The following is a 20,181-nucleotide window of genomic DNA, read 5'->3' on the forward strand; positions in this document are numbered from 1 at the left end:
CCTCTTACTCTATTTACACACGAATTTGATTCATAAAAAATATGTCATCCTCCATCGATGGGATAATCTAATCGATTGATCACATTGTTACTCTTTGGTCCATCTTAGTGATCGATCGATGCGTTTTCGGACATATATCCATCGATCGATCCGTTTATAAAAAAACTTACAAGATTTTCCGAGGACATTCCGAGGAACGCTTGAGATTCTCGATCGATCGATGTGATAATCTAATCGATCGACCACATTGTTACGCTTTGGTCCATCTTAGTGATCGATCGATGCGTTTTCGGACATATATCCATCGATCGATCCGTTTATAAAAAAACTTACAAGATTTTCCGAGGACATTCCGAGGAACGCTTGAGATTCTCGATCGATCGATGGGATAATCTAATCGATCGATCACATTGTTACGCTTTGGTCCATCTTAGTGATCGATCGATGCGTTTTTGAATATATATACATCGATCGATCCGTTTATAAAAAAACGTACGAGATTTTGTTCTCGATCGATCACATTGTTACCCCAAACCCTGTATCCTCGGAAAAGCCTCGGAATATGCCGAGGAAATTCCGAGGAACACCTGATATACTCTATCGATCGATGCGTTTTGGTACATATATCCATCGATCGATCCGTTTAAAAAAAAAATTGACGTATTGAAACCCCAGACACTAGTTCCTCGGAATTTTCTCGGAATATTCCGACGGAATTCCGAGGAAGAAAAGGGTTTCTTCGGAATTCCCTCGGAATAATTCGAGGAAATTCCGAGGAAATAGGGTTTTTAAACCGAAAACAACGTTTTGCGGTTTGAATAACACCTATATAACCCTTATTAAGTGTCTTACGTTCATTATGAAGTCAAAAATTTGTTCCTTACCGTATAATTAACACTTTTCCGATTGTATGAACGAAATCCCACAACATAAGAGAAACATTTATACCTTTTAATGAACGGTAAAGGGAATACTTTCAATTAGTTTTGAAATTTGTTATTTCATGATTTATGCTCATCTATACAAAGAATCTTCAATGGTATGCATTACATTTGTATAAGAAATGAAATACGGCAAAAAAAATTGATGTTTTGAAACCCCAAACACTAGTTCCTCGGTATTTCCTCGGAATACTTTCATTTTACCGGGCAAATATTTCGCGAAAATTGAAATTAGAATTCCGACGGAATTCCGACGGATAATGTCCGCCGGACCCTAGGTTTTATAACCACGAGCCCCTTCTTCTTTCCAATTTCTCTCTTCTTCCTCTGCGCGACTCCTCTCTTCTCTCCGGCGATTTCCCCCTGAAATCCGACGATATCTCCGGCGATCTCCCCCTTCTTTTACACAAATCATGTAAGGACCCTATCCCACTCTCTTAGGTTCTATTTGTTAGGTTTTTGTTTAGTTTTGATAAATTTTTGTTTGGGTGATTGGTTAGGATTGTGATTTGGTTGTATAATAGGTTTAGAATTGTGATTTGGTTGAATAATTTGTTTTGTTGAATTGATTTAGAATTTTTTTATTTTTTTTTTATTTTTTTTTGTATTTATAAAATCGATTTTTGTATATAAAATCGATTTTTGTATTTTACAAAACGATTTTTCTATATAAATTCGATTTTTTGGATTTTACAAAATCTTTTTTGTATATAAATTCGATTTTTTGGATTTTACAAAACATTTTTAATATCTATAAAACTTATTTTGTGATTAAAAACTATTATTTGGGATTTAAAAATATTTTTAATATATATATGTATTATTAAAACTATTTTTTGTAATTATTAAACTATTTTTTATTTATTAAAACTATTTTTTGTTTATTAGAACTATTTTTATATATTTATTAAATATTTTTAATATCTATAAATATTTTTTTTGATTAAATTATTTGGGATTTTTTTTTAAAAAAAAAATTAATTTATATATTTTTGTATTTATTAAATATATTTTTTTAATTTATAGGTCTTATGATGATCAGACCCGGCCTCGACAGCATCCTTGAAGGACAAGGATGATCGCATATCTTTGTTGGAGACCCAGATGGCGGGTCAACAGGCGGGCTATGAGGCACAGAGGAGGCTGAACCAGCAAATGATGGAGATGATGCAGATGATGTACCCGAACGAGGTGTTCCCGGACGTGCCAGACCCGTAGTTTTTTTTCTTTTTCCAAAAACTCGGAATGTTTTATTTTTATTTGTGAACCTTTGAATATTAATTAATATGATTTCAATTTTATATTTTCGAATTTAAATTTCAAAATTTTTATTTTTTTTTTAAAATTAATATTTTTTACATTCCGCGGAAATTAATTATATTTTTTACTCGATCGATCAATGCGTTTTTGGACATATATCCATCTATCGATCTGTTTATAAAAAACGTTCGGAATATACCGAGGGACATCTTCCTCGGAATATACCGAGGGACACCTTTCCTCGGAATATACCGAGGGACACCTTTCCTCGGAATATACCGAGGGACAAGTTCCTCGGAATATTCCGAGGAAGATGTCCCTCGGTATATTCCGAACGTTTTTTTATAAACAGATCGATCGATGGATATATGTCCAAAAACGCATCGATCGATGAACTTCCGAGGAAATATCCCGACGAAGTTCTCCCTCGGTATATTCCGAGGAGATTTCCGACAAACTAGTGATCCTCGGAATTTTCTCGGAAATTTGTTTCCTCGGAATTCCGTCGGAAAATTCCGAGGGATTTCCGAGGAAAGAAGAAATTCCGAGGAATTATTTCCGAGGACTTGTTTCGTCGGTATGTCGTCGGAATAACGTTATTCCGACGAAATTCCGACAATTTTTTTCCTCAATATCCTTGCTGTTTTCTTGTAGTGTTGTCGCTTACCGACTAGATGGACTTAGTGATCTTCATCGCATTTTAAGTGACTGATAGGCTTAGTTACTAAGTCCCCTGAGCGGTGAATTTACCTCATAATTTGTGATGAAGAAATATTTATGTGTTGATGTGTATTTAGACCGTTAAAGCAAAACCCAAGTTTTTTTCACTTGTCAGCTTAAATGGTCAAGATCTTTGAAGCTAAAACGCGTATTCAACTTTACAAGTAAAACGGAAATTAAAATACCTGATGTGTATATTATGTTTTAATATTAAAATTAATAACGTCTGTATGGGGCTCATTCGTATATATCCCTCTAGTGGCAAATCTATGTGATCAGTCTGTATAATATATATCATACGATAAGACTTTTGAGGGACATATTCACTTTGACTTCTAGTTTGGAGCCATTATAGCTTCGGTGTTGCTTGAAGTTGACGCATCAACGCAAGGGGAAAAAGGAACCTAAAGAAAATAAAATGCTTTTAGACACTTTGGACTGATACCGAAAACATATGGAGACCTGAACTGAGTGGAAAAGAAGACAAGAGTAAACAAAAGAATTCAACTAGTACAAGTATAAGCAAAGCAACTGTCTTGCAATGACTTCATCTGTTTAATCAAAATCGATTACCAGTTTACCACTAATCACTGATAAAATCACATTTATAGTGAAAAGTCGATAGTTAATTATGGATGTTCTATGTACTAGAAAATATCAAAAACTAAACATGCATTAGTGCATTACATTGTGTAGTATGATATGTATAATAATAATAAAACATATATATATCAGTATTGCCTTTTTTTTTTTTTTTTTTTGCTAAACATGCATTGCCTTTGTTTTTAGTTTAATTTTTTTATAAGTATTGCCTTGGTGTTAGAGATCAAGAAGCCATGTTCGTAATCGTGGGTCGACAAATGACTGTACTAATTAAAAAAAAAGAAGCTTTTTGACATAAAAATGTATGGTGGTGATAGAGATGAATATTTTTGATCGATCAAAAAGAATTAAGAGGATATATTAGTATTAGTACTGTTAAGATTCTCTCCTCCGGTGCTGAAAACCACCGCTTTCGGCGTGGGAATCACGTGGAGAGCCCCTGCGTAGACACGTGGTCGATAGGAATTTTCCGACCATCCCCCACATCGTAAGTGGACAACAGAACCACGCTGGTCATCGTCATCATTTATCCCTTCAGATCTTTCATTTAAAAATTCGATTCGATTCTCCGTAATATGGCTTATACGTTTCCCGGTTTCGTAGTCTACCGGTAATGCTAAGGAGTCTGTGGGCTTGGGCTCAGATTACTTTTGGACCGTGCTTACCTTTAGCAGGGATTCGCCTTTTTATGTGTAAGACGTTAAACTAGTTATTGATTTTTCTTATCACCAAACTTTCTGATAATAATAATTTATAAAATTCGACCCAATTTTTTTTAGAGTGAATTAGGCCAAAACCCATAAAGAAATATGAAATTAGGAAAATACCTATAACAGTAAAAAGTTAAGTTTTAGTGTAGTGTCAGAACATAATAAATTACATATTAAGCCCTCATGAAAGTTTGCCCCCGTTTGGTGTTATATAAAGCTCCTAGCTAGCATAAAAAGAGATATGAAATATATTTGTTAATAATAACTTTCTGATAATAATAATTTATAAAATTCGACCCAATTTTTTTTATATAGATTAAATTAATTAATCTACTGTTCATGTGGGAAAATGATAGCTCGTGGAAAATTAAGCTATTGATTAAAGGCGTGTATGGCCCTTTGTATGTTTGCTGGTAGTCACGTTCCCACACACGAATATGTGAATACTGAACACCAAACATTATTACGCACAACTTGCTCATTGACCGTTTCTTCACATCAATCAATGGTCAGCTATATTTTAAAAGAAAACAAATCCCTTGTTTATTTATGAGTAATCTATTCACGGAGACATTTTTTTTTTATATTTCAATGTAGACCTGGAACGGATCGGATATCCGAAGAATTTTAAAGTATCTGGATCGGATCCATATTTTTATTATCTTTATCCGGATATCCAAATGCCGAATATCCTTCTAAAAATTATAATATCCAGCGGATATGTGATCCAAATTTGGATCCTTAAAATTAATAATAAATAATATTTAAATATATTAAAACATTAACAATAATTTAAAAATAAAAATGCATATAATATTTTTAATCATTTATGTATATACTATTACAAAACTTATATAAAATTTATATATACTATTATAAAATTATTATATAATAAATAAAATTAATTATATATATAAATATTACTATTTTTGAAATAATTATCGAAAAAATTACGGATTTGGATATCGTGACTAAAAATCAAGATATCATGATCCAGATTCGGTTTTGATGGATCCAACATTTTATTATCCGAATTCAGATCCGTCCCTTTTGGATATCCAAATTTTCGGAGCCTGGATCGTAGCTCGGATAATAATTCGAGGCCAATAATTCATCTAGCACAATTAGGTACTTATTGAAATTTTATTCATCATAGTAATGCCATTTCGCTTTGTTCAAATTTAAAAAACAGCCAGAAAAGAAATTAAAAATGAATGAATTATGTAACGTCCGAGTGTCAAGTCGAGACCAGCTCAAAAGACACGGCTCTCGCGTTATTATTCTCTGAGCTGTAAACAAAGAGAAAAAACTCTCGCCGGCTTCAATGGAAGATTACGGCTGTCAAAGACCGTGCGGAGGGATGCAGATCCAGCCTTACAACGGCGTTCCTGGAACCGGAGACTTCAGGAGCTATAGCGCTTCTTACGGGACGGCGACGGAGAGCAACATGTACGATATGAAGAAGGGAAAATCGATAGGGAGGTCGAAATCTTGGGGGATAACGGACCCGGAGCTGAAGAGGAAGAAAAGGGTGGCGAGTTACAAGATGTATAGTGTTGAAGGCCAAGTCAAAGGCTCTTTTAGAAAAAGCTTCAGATGGCTTAAACATAGGTACACGCAGGTCGTCTATGGCTGGTGGTGATTTTCTTTATTTTTATTTTTTTCTTCTTAAGATCGCTTTGAGTTTCTTCTTTTATTTGATTTCTTCAAGTAATTAATTATGTTTTTGTTCTCTTATATCTCTCGGTGTATGCTATATTCTTCAATGTAAGTGTGATTGCCACAAAACTATATAGGATCATTAGTTTTGTTCAAAAACAAAAAAAAAGATCATTAGTTTACATAGTTTATGGAATTTCACAAAGCTTGGATGAATCTTTTCCACCCGTAAAAAAATGGTTCAAACTAGATTATTGAAAGGTCTCTTGTGTTGCTGCAAGTTCATGACATATGAACCATTCTTGTTTTTTCATTTAAAGACTTTAGTATGGTTGGGTTTATGTGTTAATTAACCTTATCACATCCGGTGAGTGACGAATCAATCTCTCCGTCGTTGGTTTTACACTAATAATAACATCGGAGTTAATGGAGAACATACATATCTTAATATTGGTCTTGCGGATGCTCCAAGCCTCCAAAACATACCAAGGCCATGGAAACATGCTTTTGTTTTGATTTCAATCTAAATTCTTTTTGTCAAACACACACGCTCAGCTAGAGTTACAGACATTGTACAAATGTTTTTTTTTTTGTTGAATAATCATTCATTTGAAAAAATTAAATTAAAATATTGGTCTGGCAACACCAAAATCTAAGCCAAAACACGTTTCTAGGTCTTGATTGTTTGTTTGCGATGCAAGTTACATTTGTTTGATATATCAGTATATATTTTGCACTTGTCATTTGTATTTACAGAAATATCTTATAAGAAATTGGTAAAAAAAAGTTATGAAAACGCAACTAGCCATGGAGGTTAAGCAGTTTTGCATAACTTAAACCAACTAAACCAAAAAAAAGGAAAAAATTAATAATCAAGAAATAGTCTCTTCAGAAGTTGTTGTTGACATATTATAGTGTGACATAATAGTCTCCATTATATAATAAAAAATTGCTATAAACATAATAATTAGTAATCTATTCTATTAAAATAGCAGTGTGATCCATTGATAATAGTATGGTCCAACTATTATTTTTTTTTATTTTTATCATTATTTAAAATATTATTTATTATGTTTTATGCCATTAGAACTATATTTAAATTACCAATTGAAAAGACCTAAAAAGATGTAAAACAAAAAATATACCCAACCTTTTTAAGGGCGGGTCAGAATCTAGTTACTATTTTAATACAATAAAAAACAGAGGAGATGGGCATGTAATAACGTAAGACATCGGCAAACAATAATAATAATTCTCCATCTTCGATCCTCCTCTCGCCGGCGTTTGGTAGAACATTGGATAAATGTGGGAATCGATATGCCTGACGCTTGCGGCCACCGCCGGTAACAACATCGGCAAGGTTCTGCAGAAGAAGGGCACTATCATCCTCCCTCCTCTCTCCCTCAAGCTTAAGGTCCTCTCTCTGATGCTTTGGCCTTCGATTGCATGCTATCTCTGATTCTCATTTCGACGGATCTCTTACGTTTTACATCTGGGAAATTCGAATTCGAGATAAAAATCTAGTCTTTTGGGGGTATTTGATCGGAGTCAATTTTTTCGTTTTTTCAAAGTATTGGGACTCTGGGTTGCTTTGTTCTATCTCAATTTGATCCATATCGTGATTCAAACCGGATGCTTGATCACTTTTCTACGGTAAAGCTAACATTTTTTTTATCATCAATTTGTTGGCAGGTGATAAGAGCATATGCTGTGAACAAACCTTGGGCGTTAGGTTTTCTCATGGACATTTTTGGGGCTTTGTTGATGCTCAGAGCTCTTTCTCTTGCTCCTGTAAGTTCAAAGATTGTTTTGCCTTTTGAGAGATGTCTAGTTTTGATAACCTTAGACCCCCCCCCCCCCACCCCCCCCTGACTGTTTACTCTTTGGAAACGTGTTTTGTTAGGTGTCTGTTGTTCAGCCAGTTTCGGGATGTGGACTTGCCATTCTTTCTGTCTTTTCGCATTTTTATCTCAAGGAAGTTATGAATGTTTTTGACTGGATTGGGATCACCGTGGCTGGCATTGGTACCATAGGTAAGGTTTGAGAAGATATGGATGGTAGAGAAAATTCATTTTATTATAATTTTGAGGCTTCTGATGTAGGAGTTGGCGCTGGTGGTGAGGAGCAAAAAGCATCTTTGATATCTGTCTTCCAGTTGCTCTGGCTGGCTCTTGTTGTTGCCATCTTGTTTGTAGGTACCTTTCATCTATGGTATTTTCATTAGAAAAGTCTGTCTCTTCTGGCGTCATCTCATTTCCATCTTTTTGGCTTTTCCTTTATCTGTATATATCATTTCTAAGTCTGACTATTAGAACAAATGGTTTAATATAATTCTTTTTCATCTGGACTATCGGATACTAGTATCATTTAATTAGTTTGTTAAATGGTAAAGTATCTGATTACTTTCTTGTGTTGAATTTTTGGCAACAAGGTACTACTAAATGCGTGGCTTCATATCTATAAACGCCAGCGCAGGGAGCAGGAGCTGGTATATATTCCTCTTATTTGTCTATTTGCTTAAGACTTTTTGAGCTACAAGAGGCATATAGTATCCTCTGGTGTTATTTTCTTTGTATTTCTCCTACCAAATGCACTAATCCTAGCTTTGGTTATGGTTTGCAGATGGAATATGAAGTGGTGGAAGAAATTATATATGGCTTGGAATCTGGGGTTTTATTCGGGTATTTCTTTTTTTTTTTGCTATCCATAAACATCAAAGAACATTTAATTTGGTCTATGTGATTAGCCTCTGATATATCCAATTGACATCTACTCTATATTCATTACCATGTGTTGTTGATTCTGAAAAAATCCAAGTACAAATGTGCTTTTGAATGTGCGCAGGAACATAACTACAGCTGAACTGTATTTTCAGCTTGTTGCATAGCTGACCAACAGTTCACAACTCATTTAATGACAGGATGGCATCTGTAGTATCAAAGATGGGTTTTGTATTCGTGGAGCAGGGGTTTTCTGCAATGTTCATTCCCATCTGCATCTCTATTAGTATATGCTGTAGCGGAACGGGATTTTTCTACCAGGTACTTGGTCCTTTTCCACTTGCTCATAGTCTTATCTGCATTTGAGTTCACCGTCGTGTATAACATAACAGATTATCTTCCTCTAGTTTGATATTCAGGTAGTTTATGTTATCATGATTCTAGTCTTTGTTTTTTTTTTCCCCTTGCTTTATCAGACCCGGGGACTAAAACATGGGAGAGCAATAGTAGTATCCACTTGCGCTGCTGTGGCATCAATTGTAACAGGTGTGGTCGCGGGAATGTTTGCTTTGGGTGAGAAATTGCCCACTTCACCATCTGGTCGACTTTTGCTTCTCTTGGGATGGTAACGGTTCCACTCACCATAGAGTCATTATGTGCATAAACAGAACTCTTATAGTCTTTGGATGATGGGAGAGTGTTGATCCTTTTTGCAGGTTACTTATAATGCTTGGTGTTGTATTACTGGTGACTTCATCACGACTTATCAGACATCTTCCAAGGTCATTCCGGCGTTCAAGACAGACCAGTGTAGAAAGAGGTTTCAACTTAAGACGAACAGCATCTCACACGCCGAAGGATACAAACCCAAGTGCGGTTATCCAAGCAGCAACATTGCACCATCTCTTATCATCCGCATCAAAAGAGAAAGACTAAGGCTTAAGAAAACACCAAAGCATTTGTGTCAGATTAAGTTCATCTCATTGAATTTGCATTTGTGGGAACAGTTACGAGATCAGAGCTTGTGATCAATTCATTACGTAACCTTTTGGTATCTGAACTGTGAAATATGCGTTCCCCTTGTTATGTGGCTCTAATTGTGCAACCTTTCAGTTTGGGATTATACACGACGATCGCATAACATGAAGTCCAATGTGATTTTTATGTAACACTGTTATTAGTTTATGCTCAAATCATAGACATTTGAATGAACTTGTGAGTTTTGGTGCCAGAACGAAATAAGACTCATGATTACTACGATTAACAAACACACATAATAATTAGTGTCTGCCATACTCATGGTTGGAATAGGCCCATTAGGTAAGAGTTGAGTGATTAATCGGTCTATTTAGTGTCATTTTGCAAGCTAGCAGTAGGCCCATTGGAAAATGATGTGCACGTACAAGCAGGTCGTCGGTACTTAAGAGTGAAAAAGACAGGTTAACCAACGTTTATTAGGGGAAAAGATGGAGATGGCATAATAGAAAAAGAAACCGAACATCCAATTAGGTTGGGGCTTAACCTATATATTGGTACCAAATCAGGACATACTTCTAATCTGAGGTAGACAATAAATGTTTGACACTGAAGTGAGACACTCTTATTTTTCCTCTTTTATGTGGGTCCTTACACACACTCCCATTCAGCTTTTGTCTTGGGCCTTGACAGAAAACTCAAGTGTCACTTGTCAAATAATTAAGGTTTCAAGACTATTATAAATCAAAAGATTTATAAGAAAATTCCTATAGATATTCCTCCATCAAGTAGTTTGTAGTTGGACTAGATTGGAAGTAGACAACTTACATACAACTTTATAAAATGCGATGGCAATGTGAGCAAAGTTCAAAGAAAAAGACTATGCAAATTCAATGCAAATTTAAACGTATTAGTGTTTTCATTTGCGGTACATTATTGGTGACAGAGACAAAACATTGATCAATGTTCCAAAAGAGTGGTCAAAACGGTAACATCTCTAGCTAGTTTGTTTCTAATTTTTTGTTTAATTATCTTTCGAAATGCTTAGTGGTGGTTGTTAGTAAGGTGAGACCATTGAACTCGTTTTAAACGGATACTAGATTCTAACCCGTACACTCGTACGGGTAACATTTCATTTATAGATATAAACTTTTATATTATTTTGTATATAATAATTTATGATAATATATTGCTGCCATTTTAAAAATAACTTAATAGATGATATATAGTTCTAAATATTAAAATTTAACATATGTTAAAAAATTTATTTTTTGTAAAAATTATTATATTTTAGTCACTTTAAACGGTGAATGATATTTTATTTATTTATCTTAATAAAAGTATTTTTCAAAATATATTGGTTTACCAATTCAACATAATTTTAATATGTTTGCACAAAAAAACATAATTTTAATATGTAATTCATTAATTACTTCTATTTTAATATAATGTAGAATATACTTATAAAATTTATAAAATTAGCATATAATTTCATTATTTTGTTTATAATAAAAATTTAATTAAAATTAATTTATAATAATATTATACTACTAATTTCGAAATTAATCAGTGCATTAATTAAAAGAAAAATTAAATTTTTAAAAATATTTTGTTAGATTTTTTCTCAACAGATTTTGTTATTCCTAAAACTAAAATTTAAGTTTATAGTTAAAATGGATTTGTTATTAATATCCTTATAATTATTTATAAATGTTATACATTAAATAAATTAATGTAAACAATAAAAAATTTATTTGAATATATGATCTAGATTTCTAGTATGACTATTTTGTAGTAGATTAATAGATTTTATTAATTAAAACGGTGGTAAAGAAAGACTACATTAAACTTTGACCAAATCTATAGTTGTATTACTATCTAAAACCATGTTCTATACTAATCATTTATTACCCATAAACGTCATCATCATCATTTTTATAGCTACAAGTCAATGACTAATCAAAATGATCCACCGTAGACGAAAGAGGACCACCACAAAAGGCACTTGGCAAAAAGAAGAAACCCATCAATCAATGTCCAACTTGGTCACACATCATTCACATTTTTTTGTGCTTTTCTACTGAAGCCATCGAATGAAACCGCAAACAAGGGACCACACTCGTACTCCAATGGTTTCATTCACTATGATATGACACTTGTGGGTAGGTACTTTTCTGCATCACCCACAATCATAAAGATTCCTCCTTTCTTTCTTTGGGGCAAACCATAATCAAAACAATAAAGATTGAGTTTCTTCTTTATAGAGAAAGCATCCCAAAAAAACCAAACTTAACTATTTGGGACCCTAATGTGATGTTTCAAATTGCAACAAGATTTTGAGTTTTCTTATACACATTGTGGATTAAATAAAATCATACTAAACTTGAAAATGAAGTAGCATAGCATATATGCTAATCAATAAGAATGTTTTTCTTCTTTATGGCTGCTTGCTTTGTTGTCCAGGGTAAGCTCCAAGTTCCTCAACATTCCAGCTTTCGTGGGATGCAACATGCTTATGTGAAGGAGTATATTCCTGTCAAGAATATGAAAAAAAAAACAAATTATGAGAAGATACAATACAAAGTGACTACATAATCACAGAACAAGAAGAAAGGGGAAGGCTAAGTTGTTTCTGCACCTCCATCTTCTCCATAAGCTCTTTGGCTGTTGGTGCAGAAACCACAATATTACGTGCCCCTGGTTTGATAAAACCTTCTTGGACGCCCGTGTCAAATAAAGCAAGCAAGTTGTTATAGTAGCCATCAGTATTCAATATACCAACCTGCAGAAAACAATCACAAACGAATCAAAACATAGGATTCAGTAGCCTCTACTTCTTCTTCTTGAGAGAGTATATGTACCGTCTTCTTATGGATACCAAGTTGTGACCATGTTATCATCTCCAGCAGCTCCTCCATTGTTCCATAACCTCCTGAAACCAAAAATTCAAAAAAACTTTCAGCTTCATTAAGTTTGATTTGAATGGGGTATCAAGACTTTTTTTATCTCACCAGGGAGAGCAATGAAGGCCTCAGATTCTTGAGCCATTGCAGCTTTGCGTTCGTGCATGTCAGCGACAACCCTTACTTCTCCAACTGTCTCACCAGATATCTGATGAACGTAAACCATACAATCCACATATCAACTATGTAAAATCCAGACCAAAAACAAGAACCAAGCGGCAACATTTAAACACATTCATCATTAGATAGTAAGAAGACTAATATACCTCAATTGGCATCAAAGCTTTGGGAATGATCCTGCAAGTTACAGTTAAAGAGAATCCAAATCAGAAACTCTTAAAGAGAAGTTTGGACAAGAAGGAAGATTGTAAGAGCTGACTAACCCGAGAACGTGGAAACCACCTTCATAGACTCTCCTGGATATAAGACCCATCAACCCAACACTTCCTCCTCCATAAACCAAGTCTATCTTCCTCTTCACCTACACAATTTTTCAGATGGACAATCAAATCCAAAACATGCACAGGATACATTGAATGAAAACATATCGTAAATCCAATCAACAAAACAAAGATAACACATCCAGTAAACAGAGGAAGACCGGTTATAAAACACTTCAAAGTCGTGAGGAAGGGCTTATAATAGTCAACTAAAATCTCTAGTAGACACGGTACAGACAGAATCACAAACCCATTGTGTTCAAGCCATGTTGGACGAACAAGTTGGTGTTTAGGTATTCCAAAACCGATAAAAAGCTCTGATTTTTATCGTTGTATATCCAGAAAAGTTGATTTCTTTGTCTTATTTGTTTTGAAAAGTCTATGCCTTTATCACGAAACGATACGATAAGCAATCATTAGAGGGAGGAAGAAAACAGAGAGAGAGGGAGAGAGCAAACGAGTTCATTGCCGAGTTCGATGGCAGCATCACTGAAGACTTCTCTATTACCAGAGTGGCTTCCGCAAAAGACACAAACTTTTTTGAACCTGCTTCTCTGGTTCTCCTCCATTAATGGATACAATCTGCTAAGAAGAATCAAAGGTATATCTTGTTATCGAACAAAACGCAGAAACCCAGGAGAGATAAAGTGACAAAGACGAAACCTTTTGTGTGACGAGATTATATACGAAGGGAGGGACGGGATCGAATGAGAACAAATTGGAAAGACAAGCCTCTGTATTTAAATTGTGTTTTTTTTACTGTGTTGGTAAATGGTACTGATAGAATAACTGCTATGGTAAAAATTTGGCATTGGAGGTAAAAATTGTTTTGGGGGATAATAGATTGTAGCGTTTTCGAAAATATAAAACGGATCAGTTTGGTATAATATCTTGAAAAGTATTTGGTGAAATCACAACTACCATTTTACTTAGTGAATTAGCAGAATATTCAAAAGGAAAACTTATAAACTAGTAACGTTATTAAATATAGCGAGCTTCTGGCACGATAATTGGACGGAGCTAGGACCTTTGATTCATCTAACTGGTGAGCGAGGTCCATTAGTCTCGGGTATGCATAAGGATGCGACAGTGGCTGATGCATTAGTAAATGGGGAATGGTGGCTAAGTGCCTTTCGGAGCAGGAACGCGATCATTACTTTACTAAAGCAATGCCTCCCTTCGTCTACTCCTATAGTGCAGTCGGTTTCCGACTATATTTACCTATGGAGAACGGGAAATGATTCCCCTTCAAACCGTTTCTCTACAGTAAGGACTGGATCACTCTCCACCCGCCAGGTACCTCACTATCTTGGCATTCGCAGATTTGGTTTAAAGATCGAGTTCCAAAACATGCCTTCATTTTATAGCTGGTTGCTTGGAATCGTCTAGCTACATGTGATAGATTGCGAGGTTGTGGAGTTGATGTGTCTTCGAGCTGTCTGTTGTGCTCAGGATTTGATGAATGTAGACAACTCTTATTCTTTGATTACACGTATAGTGCTAAGATATGGTCTCATTTTTGCTCACGCCTGCACCTGTCCCCTCCCTCTTTGTTTGAGGATTGTTTAAGGTGGTTAAAGGCACCAACTTCAGAGACTAATAGCATCCTCATCACTAGGTTACTCTTCCAAGCCACCATATATCTGATTTGGAAGGATAGAAGAATCTGCAAACCGGCTCAAACGATCATTCAAGAGCTGAAGAAGACTATGTCTTTGAAGCTGGATCCTCTTTCAAGGAACATGTGGCTCGCTAGTAGCTCCTCTCTTACTTACTTGGGCATTTGGCTTAGTCTTTTTTTTTTAAAAAAAAGGGGCACTTGCGCCCACTTATAGGTTCTTTTTAGATTCCTAAAGATAGACTAGTACTTGTAAGCAATTTTTTTTTTTGAAGTTGAAATAAAAGTATAGTTTAAAAGAAAACGTTATTAAATATAATCTCTATAATATTATTTGAGAAGTCACTTTCATACGTGTCGCGCTCACGTTAATTCTAACGATGGTTTATTACCGAGATACCCTTAATGAATTAAAAATATTATATTTAAATACTATTATTAAATTTTTTATTTAGTTTCCTTTAAAAAAATCCAAATAACATATATAATAAAAAGGAAACATTTATAAAGTTTAAAAACGAAAATATATGTATTTATAATATGTTTTCATTAAAAAGGAAAGTTTACAAAATAGTAATATTCCATTTAAGACATATTTTTAAATAACATAAAATATAATTTGAACTAATAAAATACTTTCTTTATATATATATATATATATATATTTTTTTTCTTAGATGAAAAAATATATTTTTATATAATGTGATCTCATAAAAAAAACTTCACGCAGATAATCTTGACACTAGAAAAATAAATACTATTTCTTTTAAAACATAATTTTCAACAATACAATAATATTACTCTTTTAAAACATACTTTCAAACAGTCATAGATTTAACTACAATAAGAATATATAATTTTAGAATAATAATTTATTTATTTTATAAATATAAATTATAGGTTGAGTCAAAATATATTAATAAATGAAAATAAAATATTAACCAACTGTTACAATTTAGTTCTTTTGTAAAATTTATGCATATGCACGAAACTTCAGAATATTATCTTAATATTAATTTATGTAATTTGGAATCACACACTTTAGCTTATTTTGTTTTTCATTCTAATCACAATATATCTTAAGTCATACATAATCTTATTAAAATGTATTTACATATCTAAGATAACAACCAACTTAAATGTAAATAAGAAAATTAATCAAAATTTTAATATATTTAGAATAACATACCTAAAATCATATGTCTAATTAAAATAATATATCCAATATATCCAAATGATAACTAAATCGACCGTAAAATAACAAAAACGACTAAATATAACATATCACTACAAGAAAACACATGCTTAACGACGAAAATTAACGAGGAAAAACAATCCTCGTAAATTTGCGTCGAGTTTACGACGAATTTACGTAAAAAACTAAAGTCATCGTTATTTCCTCGTAACGTAACGACAAAACTTCGTCGTAAAGTGGATGTAATTTTACGAGTATTGTACGAGGAAAAACTATTTCCTCGTAAATACGACGTAAACTTTGCGTGGTATTTACGAGGGAATAGTTTACGTGTATTTAGCGAGGAAAATTTTGAATCCACCAACTTCATAGGTGTTACACGTTTTTTTTGCCCACCTAATTAATTTTCGTCGTAAATTCATAGCAAAATTACAACTACCAGATTCGAATTTTCCTGTAAATATGGATGTTTGAACATCATTTTAAACACACCAACAACAAAAAACGTGAAAGAAAAAAAATGGCTGGCTCCGGGACTATTTACGAGTTGCGGAAGTGGATGTATATGCATAGAGATGCTAACGGGAGAGTGACGAAAGAATACCTTGCGGGTCTGGAGACATTTATGCATCAAGCAGATTCAACACCGCTCGCCCAAGAAAGTGGTAAGATGTTCTGTCCTTGTCGGAAATGCAACAATTCGAAACTGGCAAACCGTGAAAATGTTTGGAAGCATTTAATAAATAGAGGTTTCACGCCAAATTACTATATCTGGTTTCAACATGGAGAAGGTTTTAATTATGATCAGAATGAAGCTAGTAGTAGTAATAGCAATTTTCAGGAAAAAGAACCGGTTGATCATCATTTGCATAATGAACATAGTTACCATCAGGAGGAGATGGTAGATTATGATAGGGTTCATGATATGGTAGCTGATGCATTCGTAGCTCATGATGAAGATGAAGAACCTAATATAGATGCAAAAAAGTTTTACGAAATGTTAAACGCGGCGAATCAACCACTTTACAGTGGTTGTAGAGAAGGTCTCTCTAAATTGTCGTTAGCTGCTAGAATGATGAATATTAAAACTGATCACAATCTACCTGAAAGTTGCATGAACGAATGGGCGGACTTGTTTAAAGAGTATTTGCCGGAAGACAATGTGTCTGCTGATTCTTATTATGAGATTCAGAAACTGGTTTATAGTCTTGGGTTGCCTTCGGAGATGATAGATGTTTGCATCGACAACTGCATGATCTATTGGGGAGATGATGAGAAGCTAGAAGAATGTCGATTCTGCAAGAAGCCACGATTCAAGCCGCAAGGACGGGGACGTAATAGGGTACCGTACCAAAGGATGTGGTACCTACCAATTACAGACAGATTGAAAAGATTGTATCAATCAGAGCAGACTGCTGGAAAGATGAGATGGCATGCCGAGCATACTCAGACGGATGGTGAGATGACTCATCCATCAGATGCAAGAGCCTGGAAACATTTCAACAAAGTACATCCAGATTTCGCTAGCAATATCCGGAATGTGTATCTCGGATTATGCACAGATGGATTTAGTCCGTTCGGAATGTCAGGGAGACAATATTCATTGTGGCCAGTCTTTCTTACTCCATACAACCTGCCACCGGAGATGTGCATGCAACGGGAGTTACTATTCTTGACCATATTAATACCTGGTCCGAACCATCCAAAAAGGTCCCTGGATGTTTTCCTACAACCACTGATAAAAGAGTTGAAGGATTTGTGGTCAACAGGGGTGAGGACGTATGACTGTTCAACGAAGACGAATTTTACGATGCGAGCGATGCTTTTGTGGACCATAAGTGATTTTCCTGCCTATGGGATGTTGTCTGGATGGACTACACATGGGAGATTAGCTTGTCCATATTGTAATGGAACGACAGATGCGTTTCAACTGAAGAATGGTAGGAAGACAAGTTGGTTTGATTGTCACCGTCGATTTCTTCCCATTGGCCATCCTTACCGAAGAAACAAGAATTTGTTTAGGCACAAAAGGGTTGTGAGAGACACTCCTCCTCCATATCTAACTGGAGAACAAATTGAAGCGCAAATCGACTACTACGGAGCTAACGAAACAGTTCGTTGGGGTGGTAATTGGCATGTCCCTCGTAATATGCCAGATTCTTACGGTGTTCATCACAACTGGCACAAGAAGAGTATATTTTGGGAGTTGCCATATTGGAAGGATCTTCTTCTGCGCCACAACCTCGATGTGATGCATATAGAGAAGAATTTCTTTGAGAACATCATGAATACAATATTGAATGTCCCAGGGAAGACAAAAGACAACATAAAATCGAGGTTGGACTTGCCGGATATTTGCTCAAGAAGCGAGTTACATATTAAAAGCAATGGACAAGTTCCCGTTCCGATATTCAGATTATCTTCAGAAAAAAAGTCGGTGTTGTTCAACTGGGTGGCATCAGAAGTGAAGTTCCCCGATGGGTATGTTTCGAATCTCTCTAGATGTGTTGAAAAGGGTCAAAAGTTCTCCGGGATGAAGAGTCATGATTGTCATGTATTTATGCAACGACTACTGCCCTTTGCATTTGCGGAGCTACTTCCAACAAACGTACATGAAGCACTTGCAGGTACGTAGTGTATTATATCACAATAATTTACAAAATAATATATGACTAACAATGTGTTTAATTTTTTTTTGAATATAAAAGGCATTGGAGCATTTTTCAGGGATCTGAGCACACGCACTCTTAAAGAAGAAGTTGTGGAACAGCTTCAGGAGAACATTCCCATCTTATTGTGCAACTTGGAGAAGATATTTCCTCCCGGATTTTTTGACGTCATGGAGCATCTAGCTGTCCACCTCCCATATGAGGCATTGCTTCGTGGACCTGTACATTACGGATGGATGTATCAGTATGAGCGAGCCATGAAATATTTGAAGGGAAAAGCAAAGAACCTCGCCAAAGTTGAAGGTTCTATAATTGCTGGAAGTTTGACGGAAGAAGTTTCTCACTTCACATCGTACTACTTTGCGTCAAAAGTACGTACACGGAGAAGAGCTCCAAGAAGATATGATGATGGTGGTGTTGCGCCAACATATGCAGTTGCTGGTGTTCCAGACATCTTTAGCCAGATTGGGCGACTCGGTGGGAAGTCTAAAGAGGTTTGGTGGTCGAGTGAAGAAGACGCTCATAGTGCACACACCTATATTCTACTCAATTGCGAAGATCCATTGATGCGTTATTTTGAAAGGTAACATATATTGACACTTCGAAACACATATAAGTATAATTAATTGTATAATTGCGAGAGATTCATTCCTATAAAATGTGATTTTACAGCCTATTTGTTTCTCAAGTCGAAGAAACATTTCCTGGTATATCCACAAGTGACGTAGACAAAAGGAAAGATCAACACTTCATTAAGTGGTTGCGGAATCAGGTATTAACTAAAACTTTTTTTCATACATTATCTGTATTTCATTAACATTCTCTTTATTTTTGCAGGTTGATTATGACGACGACGATGCAGATTATCCTAAGTGGTTACACGAAGTAATTCAATCTCCACTTGTAAAGGTCACCACATCACAGATGTATTTCACACGAGGCTATACTTTTCATACATATGACTATGGTAGACAGCGGGCGACCAGTAACTATGGAATATGTGTGAAAGGGAAACAGATTTCTACGGGATCTTGACGGAGATTATTGAAGTCGAATTTCCAGGGATACTGAAGCTGAAATGCGTCCTCTTCAAATGTGAATGGTTCGACCCCGTCGTCAACAGAGGTGTTCGGTCTAACAAATTCGGTGTAGTTGATGTCAACGGTGGACGAAGGTACAACAAATTCGAGCCTTTCATCTTAGCTTCACAAGCAGACCAAGTTAGCTTCCTTCCATACCCTCGGATGAGAGATTCAGGTATAAATTGGTTAGCAGTGATCAAAGTTACACCTCGAGGACGAATCATCAGTGGAGAAGAACCACCATTGCAAGAAGAACAGATAAATGAAGTTGAGGAACCTGAACAAGAAATTGATGACATCCTTCTCATTGATCCGCATAATCACGAGTACGAAGATCTTACCGATGATGCCACAGACGAAGCTGTTGAAGACGAGTTTAATGAAAATGATGATGTTTCTAGTGATGACGAGAATGTCGATGTATCCGATTGATGTATTTGTTTTATGAATAAGATGAGGGAATTTGTTTTATGAATAAGATAATGTGGGGTTTGTTTTATGAATAAGGTAATGCCGGGAGTTTGTTTTATGAATAAGCAAATGTGGGAATTGTGGTTTGGAATAGAAATAAAGATGGGGTTTGGAGTATATGAAGTAGAAAATAAGGAATATGGGGTTTGGGGTTT

At 35.1% G+C, this 20,181-nt stretch overlaps 3 protein-coding genes across 3 annotated transcripts; 2 read left to right on the plus strand and 1 right to left on the minus strand.

The window, feature by feature from the left end:
- The first annotated feature begins 5,395 nt into the window (after window positions 1–5,395).
- LOC106424545 lies at window positions 5,396–6,079 on the plus strand. Its single transcript, XM_013865310.3, has one exon. It carries the CDS (start codon window positions 5,559–5,561, stop codon window positions 5,874–5,876), a length of 318 nt encoding a protein of 105 aa, XP_013720764.1. The 5' UTR covers window positions 5,396–5,558; the 3' UTR covers window positions 5,877–6,079.
- Window positions 6,080–7,072: 993 nt separating this feature from the next.
- On the plus strand, window positions 7,073–9,825 carry LOC106424500 (probable magnesium transporter NIPA9). Its single transcript, XM_013865265.3, has 9 exons — window positions 7,073–7,307; window positions 7,586–7,684; window positions 7,797–7,926; window positions 7,996–8,084; window positions 8,325–8,381; window positions 8,516–8,574; window positions 8,814–8,934; window positions 9,090–9,238; window positions 9,330–9,825. Exons 1-9 carry the CDS (start codon window positions 7,197–7,199, stop codon window positions 9,547–9,549), a joined length of 1,035 nt encoding a protein of 344 aa, XP_013720719.1. The 5' UTR covers window positions 7,073–7,196; the 3' UTR covers window positions 9,550–9,825.
- Window positions 9,826–11,815: 1,990 nt separating this feature from the next.
- LOC106424507 (cytokinin riboside 5'-monophosphate phosphoribohydrolase LOG8) lies at window positions 11,816–13,812 on the minus strand. Its single transcript, XM_013865276.3, has 8 exons — window positions 13,655–13,812; window positions 13,450–13,573; window positions 12,935–13,032; window positions 12,818–12,848; window positions 12,600–12,699; window positions 12,450–12,520; window positions 12,227–12,370; window positions 11,816–12,121 (listed from the first exon to the last, which is right to left on the minus strand). Exons 2-8 carry the CDS (start codon window positions 13,558–13,560, stop codon window positions 12,026–12,028), a joined length of 651 nt encoding a protein of 216 aa, XP_013720730.1. The 5' UTR covers window positions 13,561–13,573; window positions 13,655–13,812; the 3' UTR covers window positions 11,816–12,025.
- Between the last annotated feature and the right edge of the window lie 6,369 nt (window positions 13,813–20,181).

Source organism: Brassica napus, chromosome C9, assembly GCF_020379485.1.
Source record: "Brassica napus cultivar Da-Ae chromosome C9, Da-Ae, whole genome shotgun sequence".
In the NCBI taxonomy this organism is placed as follows: Eukaryota; Viridiplantae; Streptophyta; class Magnoliopsida; order Brassicales; family Brassicaceae; genus Brassica; species Brassica napus.

Bases quoted from the DNA above. Each gene is read 5' to 3' on its own strand.
- LOC106424545 (XM_013865310.3), top strand. From the start codon at position 5,559: ATGGAAGATTACGGCTGTCAAAGACCGTGCGGAGGGATGCAGATCCAG.
- LOC106424507 (XM_013865276.3), bottom strand. From the start codon at position 13,560: ATGGAGGAGAACCAGAGAAGCAGGTTCAAAAAAGTTTGTGTCTTTTGC. The intron at 13,033-13,449 runs GTTTGCTCTCTC...AAAATTGTGTAG, and splicing joins TCGAACTCGGCAATGAACTC to GTGAAGAGGAAGATAGACTT. The intron at 12,371-12,449 runs GTACATATACTC...TGTTTTCTGCAG, and splicing joins TTGGTATCCATAAGAAGACG to GTTGGTATATTGAATACTGA.
- LOC106424500 (XM_013865265.3), top strand. From the start codon at position 7,197: ATGTGGGAATCGATATGCCTGACGCTTGCGGCCACCGCCGGTAACAAC. The intron at 8,085-8,324 runs GTAGGTACCTTT...TTTGGCAACAAG, and splicing joins TTGTTGTTGCCATCTTGTTT to GTACTACTAAATGCGTGGCT. The intron at 8,935-9,089 runs GTACTTGGTCCT...TTGCTTTATCAG, and splicing joins GAACGGGATTTTTCTACCAG to ACCCGGGGACTAAAACATGG.